Consider the following 16562-nt stretch of genomic DNA (forward strand, 5'->3'; position numbering starts at 1 on the left):
CAGACTCCTTGTGCATACACAGATCTCACTGGATTATTACAATTAATGGCAAAAAGAATGTTTGGAAATGTAAACTGATATTTCCTACTGACACACTACAGCAAAAGATATAAATAACTGACTTAAAACCATTTTTTGGGGGGGGGGGGGGGGGGTATTAACATGCCTAAGACTTTTGCACAGTACTGTATATATATATATACACACAAAATATTTGCCCATCTCCTGTCAGTGCTGAATATGATCATGAACGTATTTTTGAATAAATTCCTTCCTGTGAGTGTGAAGCCGACAGAACATGCCTGTGGGTTATTAGTTTTTGGCTTATCTCATATGAAAGGCTCTGAGGATCAGTCACCTGGAGGAATGCAGTGAGCCGCGCTGAACACCTGCCGAAGCAGACGTGAACGTGTGTGTGTGTGTGTGTGTGTGTGTGTGTGTGTGTGTGTGTGTGTGTGTGTGATGGACACGCTGAGATCTACCGCTGGCTGACGGCCACCACACTCCTCAGCTCTCCAGCAGATCCATGATTCATGAATGTGTACGGATTACAAACTTAAACCTTATCTGGACCTTTTTCTGTGGGAGAGCTAGAGGGAAGGACAGTTTATACATTTCTGATATGGATACAAGATCTACAGGATTTACAAATGTCTTATTTAAATGCCATTCATAAAATGTAATGTTTTTGCACTATGAATCTGTCACATCGTGCGCTGAACACATTTATAATATTAATATTCCATGCATGTTTGTTTATGCATTTATTACATAAGTCCTTGTTCTGTCCTTACACAACAATCAAAACATATTTGCTGTTTATTAACCAGCATATATTATATTATATGTGCAGCAAGATTATGGTTAAAACGAGATGAGACGGCAAAGTTATTCAGACCTCAAACTTTAAACGATGTATTTTGAACAAAATCTGCCCGAAACTAAAGAGTTTGGAGTTTGTTTTGGGGTTTGCAAGCACAAGCTTTCCAGAAAACTTTGCACCAGCTGTTAAATACATTCAAATGTTGACACTGAAATCTGTTCAGGTTCATTACTTCAATCAGTCCAAAGTCACACATGAGCAAAAACACATGAATACACGACACGAGTGCAGAAAAAGTACAAACAAAAAAGTAGGGCTAGGACCGGTATTGACACAAATTATATGATCCAATTTGATTTCGATTCAGATTTCGATCAGATTCGATTCGATATTCGAGCTAACAAAAATATGTTCTAAGAATGTTTTGCTAATGTTCCCATGGAGTTATGATACATAATTCTCTCTGAACGTTACAAAGTTTTCTTTTAAATGTTTGAAACACATTTGTCTTGGTTATGCGAACATTATACGGGAACATTCCATTTTATCACTGCAAACATTATGAAAGCATTACAGCTGAACGTCCCATGAACACTCGAAACAAGTAGAAACATTTAAAAAATGTTAGACAAACATCCAACTAAAATGTTTCAGAAAAAGCACCATGAACGATGTACAGATGTTTTAGAGAGTATTAAACAGTATTAGAGACCAGATAACAGTGAAAGAACATTCTATTAACATTGTTTTTGTTCATAACTTTGAGAGAACATTAGGGAAGTACTGAGGAGGTTCCCTGTTAGCTGGGATACAGGGTTGGTTTTATATACGCTTTCCATAAATGTATATATTCTACAGAGATCTGAGGTTAGCAGTAACAACAGCTTTTTTGTGTCTTGATTTCAACAACATCTAGTTCACTGGATGTTTGTTCAATGTCATATCTTGAAAGTATTTTTTATTCTACAGTCCTCCTTTCATCCACCCACAACCCTCCCCATGAGCACACAGCTTTCTGACCCTCTTTGGGAAAAATTGCCACACACACACACACACACACACACACACACACACACACACACACACACACACACACACCACACACACACACACACACACACACACACACACACACACACACACACAAGTACTGTTGATTAACATCTTACAAGGCACTAGATTAAAGGCATTTTGGTCCACATCAGCGAGAGGATCGGCCATTTCCTCGAGAGGTATTTATGAAGCGCACAGCTGGTTTTCACTCTGCTTTCCCCAGCAGGATTCACACCTAATGAAATATGTTTGTTCCCTTCAAATTTGGACTAAATAAAACACGCTGATGTTTTACAGGTACAGTTTAACTCCTCAGACTAAAATGTCCGAAACACCAATAGTTGTTCCGGCCAAGACTCGCACAGTTGCGGAGTAAAGTGGCTTAGAAATGTCTTTAAAAATAATAATATTCTGCCCTCGTTGAGGCCTTGATATACTCTCTGAGAAGTTCTTTAAACATTATGATTTCCGTGTCAAAAGAGGTGGAGCTCTAGAGCCGATCATCATGGAGCAACCGCAGTCCGAAGGAGTTTAACAGTTTTCCGAAAGGTTTGTGCTGGCGAGCCGCTTCAAACCACTGAAACAATCTCCAAAACACCCTGGTTTTGGCCAGCTTTTGTTTAAAATGACATCACACCCGTCGGTTCTTCAGTGGAATGATAGTGGTATCATGATTTTCCCGCATGGGATTCAGTTCTCCAGTAGTTGTGGATAAATCTGAGCAAGTAATCCAGGCCTTTTCTCAAAAGCTTATAATATCTTTTATGGCAGAAAAGCATCCATTTCTCTAATGAAAAACACAGCTCAAGGCAGCCATTTGAATATGTATTTAAACATGAATAAGCACTTTCCTTTTTGTCAGATATTCTATTTATATCCGTCATGCAAAGTGGAAAAAAGCGAACTCTGAAATCACCACAGCCGGAGATGCCGGCCAGTTTTCCACCAGAAGACAGCCACATTAATGCCCTTCTCCGAGGAGAGATCAGTGCTGAAGTACTCAAGTTTATTCCTGATCTAGCGCTGGGTGGCCTTCGGAAAAATGTCACCTTGTTGGTTTTAATGTGGCGTTTGGACGAATCGGGGTCTTTAAGCTGCCAATGGAAATCATAGGTTTGGGAGTCGGGACAAATTCCACTGAGTCAAGACATCCAGCAACTGGCACTGGGAGAGAGTAACTCCAGAACATGTTTGGCACGCGGCACTGAAGCCGTTCATCACAGGACTGAACGTATGCCTGGTGTAAAATATGAGCAGATATATAGTCCACTGATGGCCACAAACTTTAAACCTAGCTTTAAAAAAATTCCCATGTTGTTACGAGTGCCTATCCACTTTACTCTGGAGTCTGGACACATAAGTATGTTCTGGGAATGTGTGCGACACTTCCCATTCGTTATAGGGAAATAACTACAAGAATAACCAAAGTGCTGTAAAACCATGTGCTCTACAAACCAGTGCGCTTATGATTTTGATAATTAATAAAAATATGATAATAAATACTAGATCGCAACAGGCAGCAACAAAATGGTCTGTTTTGGTATGGCTAAATTAACTGGCCGTGGATGACTCCAGAAGCCTCGCACATTCAAGGTACACTCGATCTTGCGTTAAAAATACGGTGGATTTGTCGGCAGAGCTATATCCAAGAAAGAGGTCAAGGTTTCCACAATGAGAATTGTTTTTATAACCTAAAGACTGCTATATATTGCAATTATCTGCAGTTGCACTGACTTTACACTGTCACATTTCTTCCTATAAAATAAAATACGTCAGTTATTCCCCCTTGTGATTTCCTAAAGCTTTCAAAAACAAGTGTCTAAACCTACAGAGGTTGTCGGACATTAACTCTTAACATTATTGGTCATTTTCATTCAATATTTCGTCCCGAGTCGACATTTCATTCGGAGACGTTACGCAGTTTTGATTTATATGTTGTTTATATTTGACATGTTATTATGTTTTATATTTGATGATCGTGTTATTTTACACCTGCTTACGTATGCGATCGCTCGTTTCTGCTTCTTCTTTTACATGTGTTTTGATCTGGAGATTCTGCACTTGTTCAGGAGATGTGTGATAGCGCCCCCTACCGTATAAAAGTGAAAACGTGGAAAATCTCGTAAATGGCAGCAATGGTAACTTTCACAGACTCACTCTTGCAAACTATTCTAACTCAGAGTTTGACGGAAATGTTTTTTAATAAAGCCTGAGAGAGTCGGAAGCTTGATGATGATGTTGAAGTCATATGATCATTGGTCACAGAGCTAATTTTCTGCAATAATCCAAAAGGGATCCAGAAATCGTGTTGTTTTTGTTGTTGAGGGAACCAGGGTGATGCTAACGTATGGATTGGCCAACAGAAACACATCATCACTGCAGCGCTCAATAGTGAATAATGTGAATGAGCAAGATCAACAACTACAAACTGCTGATAGACACACATTAAATAAGAATATAAGAAAGTAGCACTGAAAAGAAAAACATAGCCTACATGATTTAATGTGGTTAAATAAGTATGAATCAAGTGCGATTCTTTTAAAATTTCTTTCAGGCTTATTCTTACAAGCACGGGCATTAAGTAGAGCAAGCAGTGAGTTTAATACAGCAGAGGAAGGAGGAAGAATGGTGTAATAAGTTAAAGATTACACAGGAAAAGCCATTAACTTGAATGTCACTGACCTGTTGTTTTCACGCTGCTAAGAGGACCAGTGAGAGAGAGAGAGAGAGAGAGAGAGAGAGAGAGAGAGAGCGATCGAAATGTCGCAAAGTGTTTACTTATATTTGTGTGTGTGTGAGGCGCGGGCGCGATCGAACAGTGGAAACATAAAAACATATGTCTCCGTCATTTTGTTTATACAGGACATCATTCAAACTGCAAAAGTTAATGTTAATTAAAATTTTAAGGAAAAAAAACATTAATCTGAAATGTAGCAAATTCATTTTCAATTCATTCAGGTACAATTACCAAACATATCTCAAGGTCTTTTTGTTTTTTTATTAATTTAATTAATAAACTAATTATATACAAATATTGTCAGTGCACTACAAATAAACTTCTAACTTTCTATGCCTTTACTTTATTAATAAAACTTATTTTAAAAAATACAAGGCTTAAGTAATTTATTTTCCTTTGGTGGTCCAGCCTGAGACATGCACAAGCCTTCTGCATTTCTGTTTCGCTTTTCCCTCCATTGTACCGAACTCGTACCAAACCGTGATGTCTGAACCGAACCGTGACTTCTGTGTACCGTTCCACCCCTACCTAATTCAGCACAACAACAACAAAAATGACTGTTATCTCATCATGTTTCAATACTCAAACAACTACAAAACAACTTTGCAATGCATGTCTACACATTCAATATCCTTCAATTAAACATCAAACACTTCTGCAGAGCCACTTCACACAACCAGCGGCAGAGCCACACGATTAAATGTCCTATTCTTACCAAGCTGAATACAGTACAGTAAAAACAGTAATACCTTGAAATGATACAAATAACTGTTTTCTATGTGAATATAGTAAAGCGTAATTTATTCCTGTGATCAAAGCTGAATTTTCAGCATCATTACTCCAGTGTCACATGATCCTTCAGAAATCAGTCTAATATGATGATTTGACGCTCGAGAAGCATTTCTGGTGTTGAAAACAGTTGTGCTGCTTCATATTTCTGTGGAAACGGCGATACATTATAGCCTATTTTCCAGGATTCTTTGATGAATATAATAGTAAAAAAGAACCTTTATTTGAAAGGGAAATCTTTTATAACATTAATATCTCTTTCCTGCAACTTTGATTAATTCAATGCGTCCGACTCCTTGACGAACAGAAGTGTTAAACCTCACTAAGCCCAGACTTCGGGTTACGACAGCATTGCCGTCACGCTGCTGTTTTCCCAGCACTAAACTCCGTCCGCATGGATCGGCTCCCTGATGACGCGCCGCTGAGATCTCTTCTTCTTGTGGTCTTCAACAGTGCTGTTTTCTTCTAAACACCTCTCCTTCTTCTGGAAGGACACTGCGGCCCACTGGGTTCAGCTTCTGCTGCTGTGTTTTGATTAGAGATGCTTGGATTAGAGATGCGAGGGTTCAATAATGTTACAAAAACATATTTCCATTCCTCAAGCACGACCACCGACCGCAGAGCTCTTAACTGCTGTGAGGACTACGGCTTGGCAGGCGACGACATATTTCCTTTTTCTGATGTCTCTTTCTATAGACAGCAGCAGAAGCTGGAGCTGATGCAGGACTGAATCTACACCACTGAGTTTAGTGCGGGAGTGATGCTGGGAAAACAGCACTGTTGAAGACCACAAGAAGAGGAGATCTCAGCGGCGCGTCATCATGCCCGATCCATGATGACTGAGTTTAGTGCGGGAGTGATGCCGGGAAAACAGCAGCGCTGACTGACGGAATGACGGCAATGCTGTCGTAACCCCGAAGAGCTGTTGTGTTGATCAAACGTTTGGACTTGGTGAGGTTTAACACTTCGGACGCATTGAATTAATCAAAGTTACAGGAAAGAGATAATGTTACAAAAGATTTCCCTTTCTTTTTTAACATTATATTCATGATTCAGCACAGCAAACTCATTCAGTGCAGTTTAACACATTTGTTGTCATCATATAGACCCCTTTTGCTCCGACGTCACAGTTACGTCACGGCGCTAGCTGGAGGCAAAGCAAAGGGAAAACTGGAGGTGGCCAATACAAACCAGCACAGATTTGGCTACATAATAATGAGCTTAAACCTCAACCGGAGGTAGCGTTAATCCTGTCAGATCGATCCATTGAGTGAGCGTGTACGGGTCAGCCAATCTGGGATCGATGTCCGATAAAATTTACTTTTGCAAATAACAATCGCAGTCCTGGACAGTGAGTGACCTTACACATTAAGATAACATCTGATTTTCTCCAGTCATTGTTAAAAAACAAGCTAACAAAACTTGCAAACTAGCGTTAGTGATGCGGCCAGAGGGATCGTTCTGCCTCCACCTAAGCTCCGCCCACAAAAAAACATCACCATGTTTACCAACTGAAAAGGGGTCTTGCAATTGCCATAAAATGGATGAAACTCATGTTTCACACCAGTCTTGCTCTGTCTGTTTGTGCTAGTCAGCATAGGGGTCACTTACTGAAATATGTTAACCAACAAAGTGCAGGGTATAAATCTTAACCAAAGTATATCAGCCATTTCTCCCATGCATTTTATTTAGAAATTATTTATTTTGTAATATTCCATTTGTTTTTTCTTCATCTGTTCCTTTCTTTAATCAAATGAAGCAGCAACATTGATATTAATAATAATCAAAAATGTTTCTTGAGCATCAAATCATCATATTAGAATGATTTCTGAAGGATCATGTGACACTGAAGACTGGAGTAATGATGCTGAAAATACAGCTTTGATCACAGGAATAAATTACAGTTAACAATATATTCACATAGAAAACAGCTATTTTAAATTGAAATAATATTTCACAATAATACTGTATTTGTTGTTGCATTTCTAATGAAATAAACACAGCCTTGGTGATCTTGGGGACTTAAAAATCTTACCAACCCCAAACTGTCCTCAATATCACTTTGTTAGGCTTTAGGTATAATACATTTCTAATAATATAGCCTATTTTATTTCTGAAAGTCTAGTAAACAGCGCAGAACCAAAACTACATCCTAAATATTACAGACTGGCATGTGGCTTTAATAAAGGCTACGGCGGATCTGCAGAATGATCGTGATGTCCAACATGAGCATTTCTTCATGCTAATTGACGAGGCCTTTCCCATGGTTAAATCGGCTGTTTCCAAAAGAATTAAAGGATCAGCTGCCTTACTGCGCTTTTTTTATGATGGGCGCTTTGAAGATTTCCCTCTTGCCCTGGTCAACTCTGGATTAACAGACTGAACTCTGGGTAACTCTACAACCACGTCCAGCTCATTTCACAGCTCAACAGCAGCGCCGCCGACGGGGGTTTGACCGAGAGCCATAAAACACCACAATCAAACCTCTTTCTCTTTGTCTCAAAAATCAAGGCAAGTCTGCTTTCTCTGAGTCGAGCCGTTCCTGATGGACTTGATGCTGATATTCTTCAGGTGTCGTGAACCTCATCAAGGTATAAGCAGGATGGCTCAGGTCATATTTCACCCCACTATCAAACTAAATAAAATATGTAGGGTCTTTCCTGGTCAACTTTACACGACAACGTTTTCAACTAAAAACAGAGTTGTGGCCGTTCATTTACAACGGCGTTTTGGGGCCTGAAAATGCAAACTTTTGAAAACGAGTTTCAAAGTGCAACCTTATAAAAGTGATCTGTGTAAACAAAAAACGTGAAATTGTGAAAAAGTCATGCGCATGTGTCAGACGTGTTCAGTCTGCAGTGTTTGCCAGCGCCACCTACTGGCCTGGCATGAGTAATACAGCGCTTTTAGTCGTTTTCATGGATCCGTGACAACATTGTCGTCTGTACACGATAAAACACCGTCAAAACAAAATATCTGTGAAAAGGTCCAGGTTTTCTCTCTTTTTTCTAGTCCAAACTGTTAGAAAACAGCACAAAAAGCTTTTCAGTCTGTAAATTAAATTAGACATTAAGTTAATTAAACATTTTCAATGAGATCAGGGTGATGGCGTTGCATGATGGGGGTATTACCTGTGCACTTTCACCAGGCAGTTGTTGTATATCGCGTACTCTTTGTTGATTTTGTTTGTCCCATCAATGGTATAAAAGCCGAAGTGCGTCCAGACTTTGGAGTTAAACGTGGCAGGGGCATTTAGGCCTATTATTTTACTCACACTGCTATTTCATATGTGTTGAGCGCCGCCTCGAGGAGCCATGAAGAAGAGATGCTGGGAGCAGGGAAATATATTTACTGCGCCTTATTTTATTAATTAAAATATAGATTACGCCAGCGTATGGATTCTCGTATCGCACGAAAAAGGACAACGATATATCGCCCTATCGATATTTTTTCCCACCCCTAGTGAGCGATATCATGATGTTTGACCGCGGACGATTAAAATGTCTCCACGATCTGCTTTTGAAGAAACATGGTAGTATCGTGCAACAGCGCACATGCCATCAGTTGAAGTTCTGGCCCCTCCGTCTCAACATACTGTACATTCACGTCACATGTTAACGCAGAGGCAAATATACACAATATTTACATAAACACAGTCGGTTATGCTTTATGGTCTTAAAGTGACAGCAGCCTAATAAACCTAATAAACCTACCGCCGCTTATCATTAATGCTGATCAAACAACAAAAGACAGAGAAAATCACTTAGCCTACTTCACTGATTAACTTTAGTAGCTTTCATAAGAATCAGATATATCATTTATGTTTTATTTTTACGTTTATTCAATTTCTTGTACACTACGGTTACACCTACTGTGAAACATAAATCACTGTTTATTCCATTTATTCTATTGTATTTGTAATGTGCATCTTTGTTGTGCAACAAATGTGCAACAAATATAAAATATTTTAGCCCAACGCTTGGTCTAAATGGTCTGTCACTCTTTTGCCTTTAATATTTTGTTTAAAATAGGGAAGTTAGTTTGGCTGTACTGCTCAGTCACTTGCAAAATAGTAAAAACCAACATGAAAAAATCGTAAATCATGATTTTCCTGAAAAAAAAAAAACGTGATATGATATTTTTGCCACATCGCCCACATCTTTTCTCCTCTCTTTATATTTTAGGAGAGATCCTGATGTTAGGAGGGGGCCTGAGGCATCAAACCGTGTGAAACCCGCTGGAAACCCCTGATGCGGAGTTCAGCCTTACGCCGGCCCCTTCTGTTTCTAATGATTAACAGATTCATTCTGCATTAACATCCAAAGACTCAAAAGTGTAAACATGCAAATGGCTCAAAGGAGCAGGCATTAAGAGCTGAAAGCAACTCGACTATTTAAAATCACAAGCCCACTTCTTCTCAGGCTACACTGTTTGAAGCCGATTCAGAGTCTGTGGGTTCAGGGACTCTTATTAGCAAGTGAATCGATTACCATGTCAATGGGCTTGTTGAACATCTCCAACACCTTTTTGATGGTTGAAAGTGTGAGCCAGAAGAGGTGAACCTCCTGTGGACAGCAGAGATGCAGCTGAGAGCGAGCAGCGTGAGGCCCCGACACAACAAACACTCACGCATCTGAACACGGACGGGGGCGCTTTGATCGTTCATATCGTCACTAAATGTAAACTGTATTGTTGCACAGCTCTATAAAGTTTAAAAATATATTTTTTATTTGCTTTTATTATAACTGCATACATGCAGATTTTACTATATTTAGCTAAAATTACCAAATATATTTTGAGACAAAAGTCTCGTTTATGATTTTCATTTAGAAGTTTTCAAGGCAATTAAAATCAACAATGCATTAAAATTATGGTATTTATTTTGGGGTATTATAAAAAGTGCCTCTGAATCCTGTAGCTTGTCAGAAAAACATGGTTTGGTTCAAATGGTCAATACTAGGCCTATAAATTAAGCTATCTTTTTTTAACTGCAATTATTTGAGATATAAACTTGCACTTAAAAAAAAAAAAAAAAAAAAAGGTAGTATTGTTAGATAAGTCGCAAGCACTTTTTAATTTTTAAAAACACTGTAAACCTGAATAAGTTGGCAAAACTAAAAATTTTAGGTAATCAGGTACATGTAAGACATTTAAAAGTTAAAGTAAGCAGAACTTTGTGCTCACACATTTTAATTGCTCTTAACTTGAAATATTTGAGTAAGCTAATTCATACACATAAATTAAAATTATCATGTAATCTCAACTTATTTTTAGTAGTGAAAACTTGGCTAGCTTTAACTAGCTAATTCAATAAATGCTACCTTGCTAATTGGTAACACAATGCTTAACATAACATAGCATAGCACTTGCTGAATGAGTACAGCAATATAAAATACTTAACATCTCTGTTCTCAAACTAAGATCATGCTCCACTCGACCCCATAACAAAACATGAAACACAACTCCAACCTAATATTAATCTTGGGCAATCTTATATAACAATTAATTTAATATTTTACTCTCCCTTTTGAGTGTCATGGCAAAGCATGCTGGGAAATAGAAATCCCAGCCTAGTTTCAGTTAAATTTAGGTTTGTCTAAATTAAAAGAAACAAGGTCATAAAACTCAAAACAATGAAACAATTCAGATAACAAGTCAGTTTTGTGAACTCAAAAAAGAAAGAAAGTTCTAAATACTCATAAAAGTTAATTTGAACTAATTTGTTTAATTTGAGTTGGCTCTACTCAAACCAAATAATTATTTTTAAGTGTTAGGGTTTACACTTTTTTTATTTAGTTTTTTATTCCGTGCCAGAAACAATCTTCCATAACATCGTCCTCAATATCGTCTAAAGAAAAACTGGTCTTTTTCTGCCTTCCACACGCTCTAGTCTCAAGCATCTGTAGACCTGGTGCTTCCCCCCCCCCCCCCCATTCAACTTCCCTGCGTCTCGTGTTTTTAAACACAAAACTGTGTTCTGTGTGAACGAGTGTGTTCAAGTGTGAGGTGGAAACTGTGGCCGTTCACTTGCAGTCTTCAACAAATAGTTTGTGGCAATAGTTGCCAGGCTGATGAAGAAGAATCAGTCACGTGTTGTTGACGCACAGACACCTAATCAATGAGCCCAACACTTCCACTCGCCCGGCCCACAGGCTCAAGGGCCGGGACAAAGCCTCGGCGCGGGGTGATAAAGGGGTCCCATCCCCCCTAAACCTCCAGACAAATGGCCAAAAGAGCGCAAATTCAAAACAGGAAATTTCAACATCTGTCACACTCCTCCCTGCAGGGAGGGAAATGAATTAACACGTAATCACTCTCGAAATATGCATCTGATTACCTACAGCCAATTCCAGCACACAAACCCATGCAAATGCATTACATCTGATTTAAAAAGGGGAATAATAAAGTTCTTATTCGTTAACACAGGCACAGCAAATTACAGATCAAAGTGAAGCAAAGGTGCATCCAGTTACAGATGTTTAGATTAAATGCACTTAAAGGGATAGGCCTAGTTCAAACTACATTTTTAATTCTGTCATCATTTAGTCACTCGAAACCTTCCCAAATATCTTTATTCTGTTGAACACAAAAGAAGATATTTTGAGGAATATGGGTAAGCAAACAGATGTGAGGTCCATTGACTTCCATAGTAGGCTAGGGAAAAAAATACTCAGAAGTCAATGAGGACCAGAAACTGCTTGGTTACCCATATTTCTCAAAATATATATCAAAATATGTGTGTTCAATAGATCAAAGACATTTAAAAATAAGTTTTTTGGAAGGTTTGGATCAACAAGAAATGATATGATGACGGAATTTTTTTTTTAAATTGGGTGAACTATCCATTTAATCTGCTTCCCTTACAGTATATTCAATAATTTTGCAGCAATATAAACACAATATTTAGGTGACAATATAATAAATCCTCATCCATTTTCAGTAACAGGAACGCGTATTAAACTACACGACCAGCAAAAACATTTAATTAACTTATGCACAGACTCTTCAAATGATAAAATTCAGCAGACATTGCTTGCAATAGAATGTAATTAATGCGAGCATACAAATAGAAATCACGTTTATGAAAACTCAGATAGGGCAGAAAAAAAGTGATGATAATAAAAGTATGAATTCTAACCTGCATGTGTAAAAGTTGCGAGGAAGATGTATATCGCCAGCAGACGAGTTTGAGTTGTAATCCTCAGTGTGTACATCCTTACAGGGAGCATTCCTCTGGAGCAGCGGGATTCCGGGATAAAGCCTCTCTCTCTCCACAAGTGAGGATGAAAGTTGAGTTTGCGCGTGCGAACAAAGCGCGTTTCCCCGAGCGCTCAAGTGTGCAGTGAATGAAACTGTTTATGACGGTTCGTTTGCAAAACAATAACGCGTTTCATCCCGCTCAGTCCAAAGGTGTTCGTCGAGCGCCGCGGATCCTGTTCAAGTGTCCCAAAAGTCTCCTAACACCACAGTGAGCGAGTAACTCCAACTCCTCGTGACGTAGGATGGATCCGTCCCAAGGGAAAGAAGCGAATTTACGAATCCTACTACGGCAACGGCTCAGCTCATGAATATTCATTAGTAAACGATACCCTCGATTGATTTAGCTGAATAGCGAACTTTGATTGGCTTGTGAATATTAACGAGGTCACGTGTCCCGACGCTCCACGAAGGTTTCCAGGGAACGTCAGCAGGAGTTTCTAGCCATAGTAGGATTAGTGATTTGGGAATGAGATTGGATGGAAGTTCGATCACCTTGGAAAAATACGACACCTGCCGGTGAAACCGTGGGATCAGCCAGTGTTTTTCAAAAGCTTTCCATTTCAAATAAATGTTCATCAAAGAATCTTGGGGGGAAATTACCACGGTTTGCACAAAAATATGAAGCAGCACAACTGTTTTCAACATTGATAGTAGGGTGACCAGACGTCCCGAAAAATTCGGGACAGTCCCGAAATCTAAACTGTTGTCCCGAATCCCGAATCTGGCCCTAATTGTCCCGAAAATTATACTAAAGCAAAATCTTCAGTAGTTATTGTCTGATAAACATTAAAAAATGTCTGCGGAGGTTGAGGCCGGCGACACACTGGCTGCGTGGTGTGTCCGTTTTTATTTCGGCTCCCCTGTTAACAGGTTAACTCGTCCGTTAAGCTTGCACACTGCCTGCGTGACACGCGCGTCTCAGGCGCGCCTCGAGCCGCGCGGAAAACGCGTGCATGCTAGACATAGAACAGACGCCTATTTTTCACGCGACACGCAAGGCAAAATAGAATAGGAAAAGACGTTTGTATGTCATTTTGACATGAAAACATATTAATAAATGACATTTTGATGTTTGAAAGTTTAAGTTTTTACATAAATGCAGATATAAATGTAATAATAAAATATTTTCAAATATTGCACCTGTCAATACAGAACGAAATATTCTGTAGCCTATTTTGCCTATTATTAGAGCGCAAGTTGCTGCAGCCGCGAGGACAGTGATGCACGCGTAAAGGAGTGATTGATTGTTCGCGGCACTGTGTACAAAAAAAATACACAATTATCTCGTTATTTTCGTTAAAGCTTATTAGCGATATGGCTATACTGAAAGGTCTCATTTACGCACTGTTACTTACAACAGTCATTGTTTTTTTTCTTTTCACAATGACATTTGAGTTCATGATTTTAATGTTTTTTTTTTTTTTTTTGTGACAGACTAAAGAATAATGACAGACTGTTGATCTTTGAATAAAAATATGTTTGGTTCAGGTTTGAAATTCATTATCTTTTATTATAGGCTACGCAGTCTAATATCATAGAAGCCCCCCATCCCGTCACCCCAGACCCCAGACCCATAGACCCTTAGACCCCCCCCCCCGTCCCGAATTTCAGCCAATCTCATCTGGTCACCCTAATTGATGGTAATAGAAGAAGAAATGTTTCTTGAGCAGCAAATCAGCATATTAACTCTGTAAAGCCTGACGTATGAAATAATAGGTTCGTAAAATCTAAAGGAATGAAAAATCAGTGTAATGTTATTCAGAGGCTCAAACTGAGCAAAACTGGCCAAAAGTAAGATGACATTCTGATGCTTGTAATGTAAATGACATAAAGCCATATAAATATCAGTCATCACTCGATATCTCCCAATAATGTCTGAATAAGATGATGTTTATTTAAATGTTTAGTTTAATAAATCAAAGCTCTGTAGTTTTAAAACATATAATGCAATGCAATACAATGATGATTGAGAGATGAACAAATAAACCTTCCTCTCAAAAGCCTGATGATCATATTTGACACTCATGATTTTTCTATAAAATGATGTATGAATAATCAAGTGAGTCGCTTCAGTCCAGTAAGTGTTCTTCTTGAAATATTACTTACAATATAAAAGTTATTCTTATGTTCACTTTATAAAAATCAGCAGAAAGATCGACACGTGAAGCACGAGCTGAAGGAGGACGTGTGTACTGTTATACTGAAAGGACTTTTATTTGCTGAAAAAGTATATGAACTATCAGTCAGACGACAGAAGGACTGGAGCAGATCGAGTAAAACAGGCTTTCATCATGTTGATCATTAACACATCTGCAAATCAAATATGATTGAGCAGCTTTATAGGCTTCAGACTGACTGAATGATGAAGACTGCGCTGACCATCACAGGCCGTGTCGGGAACCGCATTAGTAACGCGAGTTACGTAATCAGATTACTTTTCTAAAGTAAAACATTACTTTAATATTTACAGCAAAATATCAGTTACTTTTTCAAAAAGTAACGCAAGTTACTGCAAACCTGCAATAATTAAATGTTAAATAACACAAATATAGGCTACTGTATGCATTTTCTCACTTTATTAAACAATGTCTTTGCTTCCGACTTTCAATGATCCAATTCAACCGTACGACAAAAATGACCAGATAAACATCACATTTGTGTTTCATTTTTATTTTATTGCTGGAATAAGAGTGTTGAACTTTCTTCTCTTGTATCATTTCACTTTTGGTGTGAAAGAGCCTTTACATTTGACAAAAGTAGAAATTGTTTTTTGTTATTAAAAAACAAGCACGCGAGTCCAGCCCAGGTGAGGAACAGTAACGCATCACATTCACATTACTTTCCATAAAATGTAACTAAGTAATGCAATTAGTTACTTTTTTAGGGAGTAACGTAATATTGTAACGCATTACTTTTAAAAGTAACTTTCCCCAATACTTACCACAGGATTAAATTATATTCTAAAATATATTAAAATAGAAAAGTTATTTTAAATGGTAATGATTTTTCACAGTATTAGTGTTTCTTGATCAAATAAATGCAGCCTTGGTGAGCATAAGTTTTGAATGGTCGCATATTTATTATTTCTGTATACATTTATTTTTGGACATGAAAAAGATTATAAAAACCAATGCAAAATGAATAATTTGTATAAAGGCTCAAACGTTTTTTATTCCTGAATTTTGCTTGAAAACAAAGTCATATTTTGACAATGACAATCACTGAATCAAAACTATAATTTGATTTTTGATAAGTGTGTGTGAGCTTCTGACCCACTAGACTCACTCTGAACTGTTACCAGAAAGTCCACAAAAAAGTTTTTTCTCGAAGTTAGAGAAAAAACACAATTCGTATGCAGTGCATGAACATTTTTAAATGGTAAAGAAGCAACTCTTTGGTCAAAGGTAACAAACAAAATGTAAATACTAGTGTATATAAAAAAAACTTACATACATACATACATTTATATATATATAGTACAGGTCAAAAGTTTGGAAACATTACGTTTTTTTATATATTTTTGAAAGAAGTCTCTTCTGCTCATCAAGCCTGCATTTATTTGATCAAAATACAGAAGAAGAAAAAAACTGTAATATTGTGAATATTATTACAATTTAAAATAATTGGTTTTCAATTTATTATACTTTAAATTATCATTTATTTCTGTGATGCAAAGCTGAATTTTCAGGATCATTACTCCAGTCTATCACATGATCCTTTAGAAATCATTCTAATATTCTGATTTATTATGAGTGTTGGACACAGTTCTGCTGACTAATATATTTGATGAATAAAAGGTTAAAAAGAACTGCATTTATTCAAAATAAAAATATATTTTCTAATAATATAAATCTTCTTTACTATCACTTTTTATCAATTTAACACATCCTTGCTGAATAA

The 16562-nt window shown here is 37.8% G+C and overlaps 1 protein-coding gene across 1 annotated transcript in view; it reads right to left on the reverse strand.

The window, feature by feature from the left end:
- ror2 (receptor tyrosine kinase-like orphan receptor 2) overlaps positions 1-12915 on the reverse strand; it is a 90323-nt gene extending 77408 nt beyond the window's left edge. The window contains exon 1 of the mRNA XM_082156847.1: positions 12541-12915. Within this exon, the coding sequence (XP_082012973.1) occupies positions 12541-12631 (91 nt within the window). The 5' untranslated portion in view covers positions 12632-12915. The remainder of the gene's footprint in view (positions 1-12540) is intronic.
- Positions 12916-16562: the final 3647 nt, after the last annotated feature.

The sequence above is a fragment of the Leuciscus leuciscus genome, assembly GCF_965113295.1.
Source record: "Leuciscus leuciscus genome assembly, chromosome: 24".
Classification (NCBI taxonomy): Eukaryota; Metazoa; Chordata; class Actinopteri; order Cypriniformes; family Leuciscidae; genus Leuciscus; species Leuciscus leuciscus.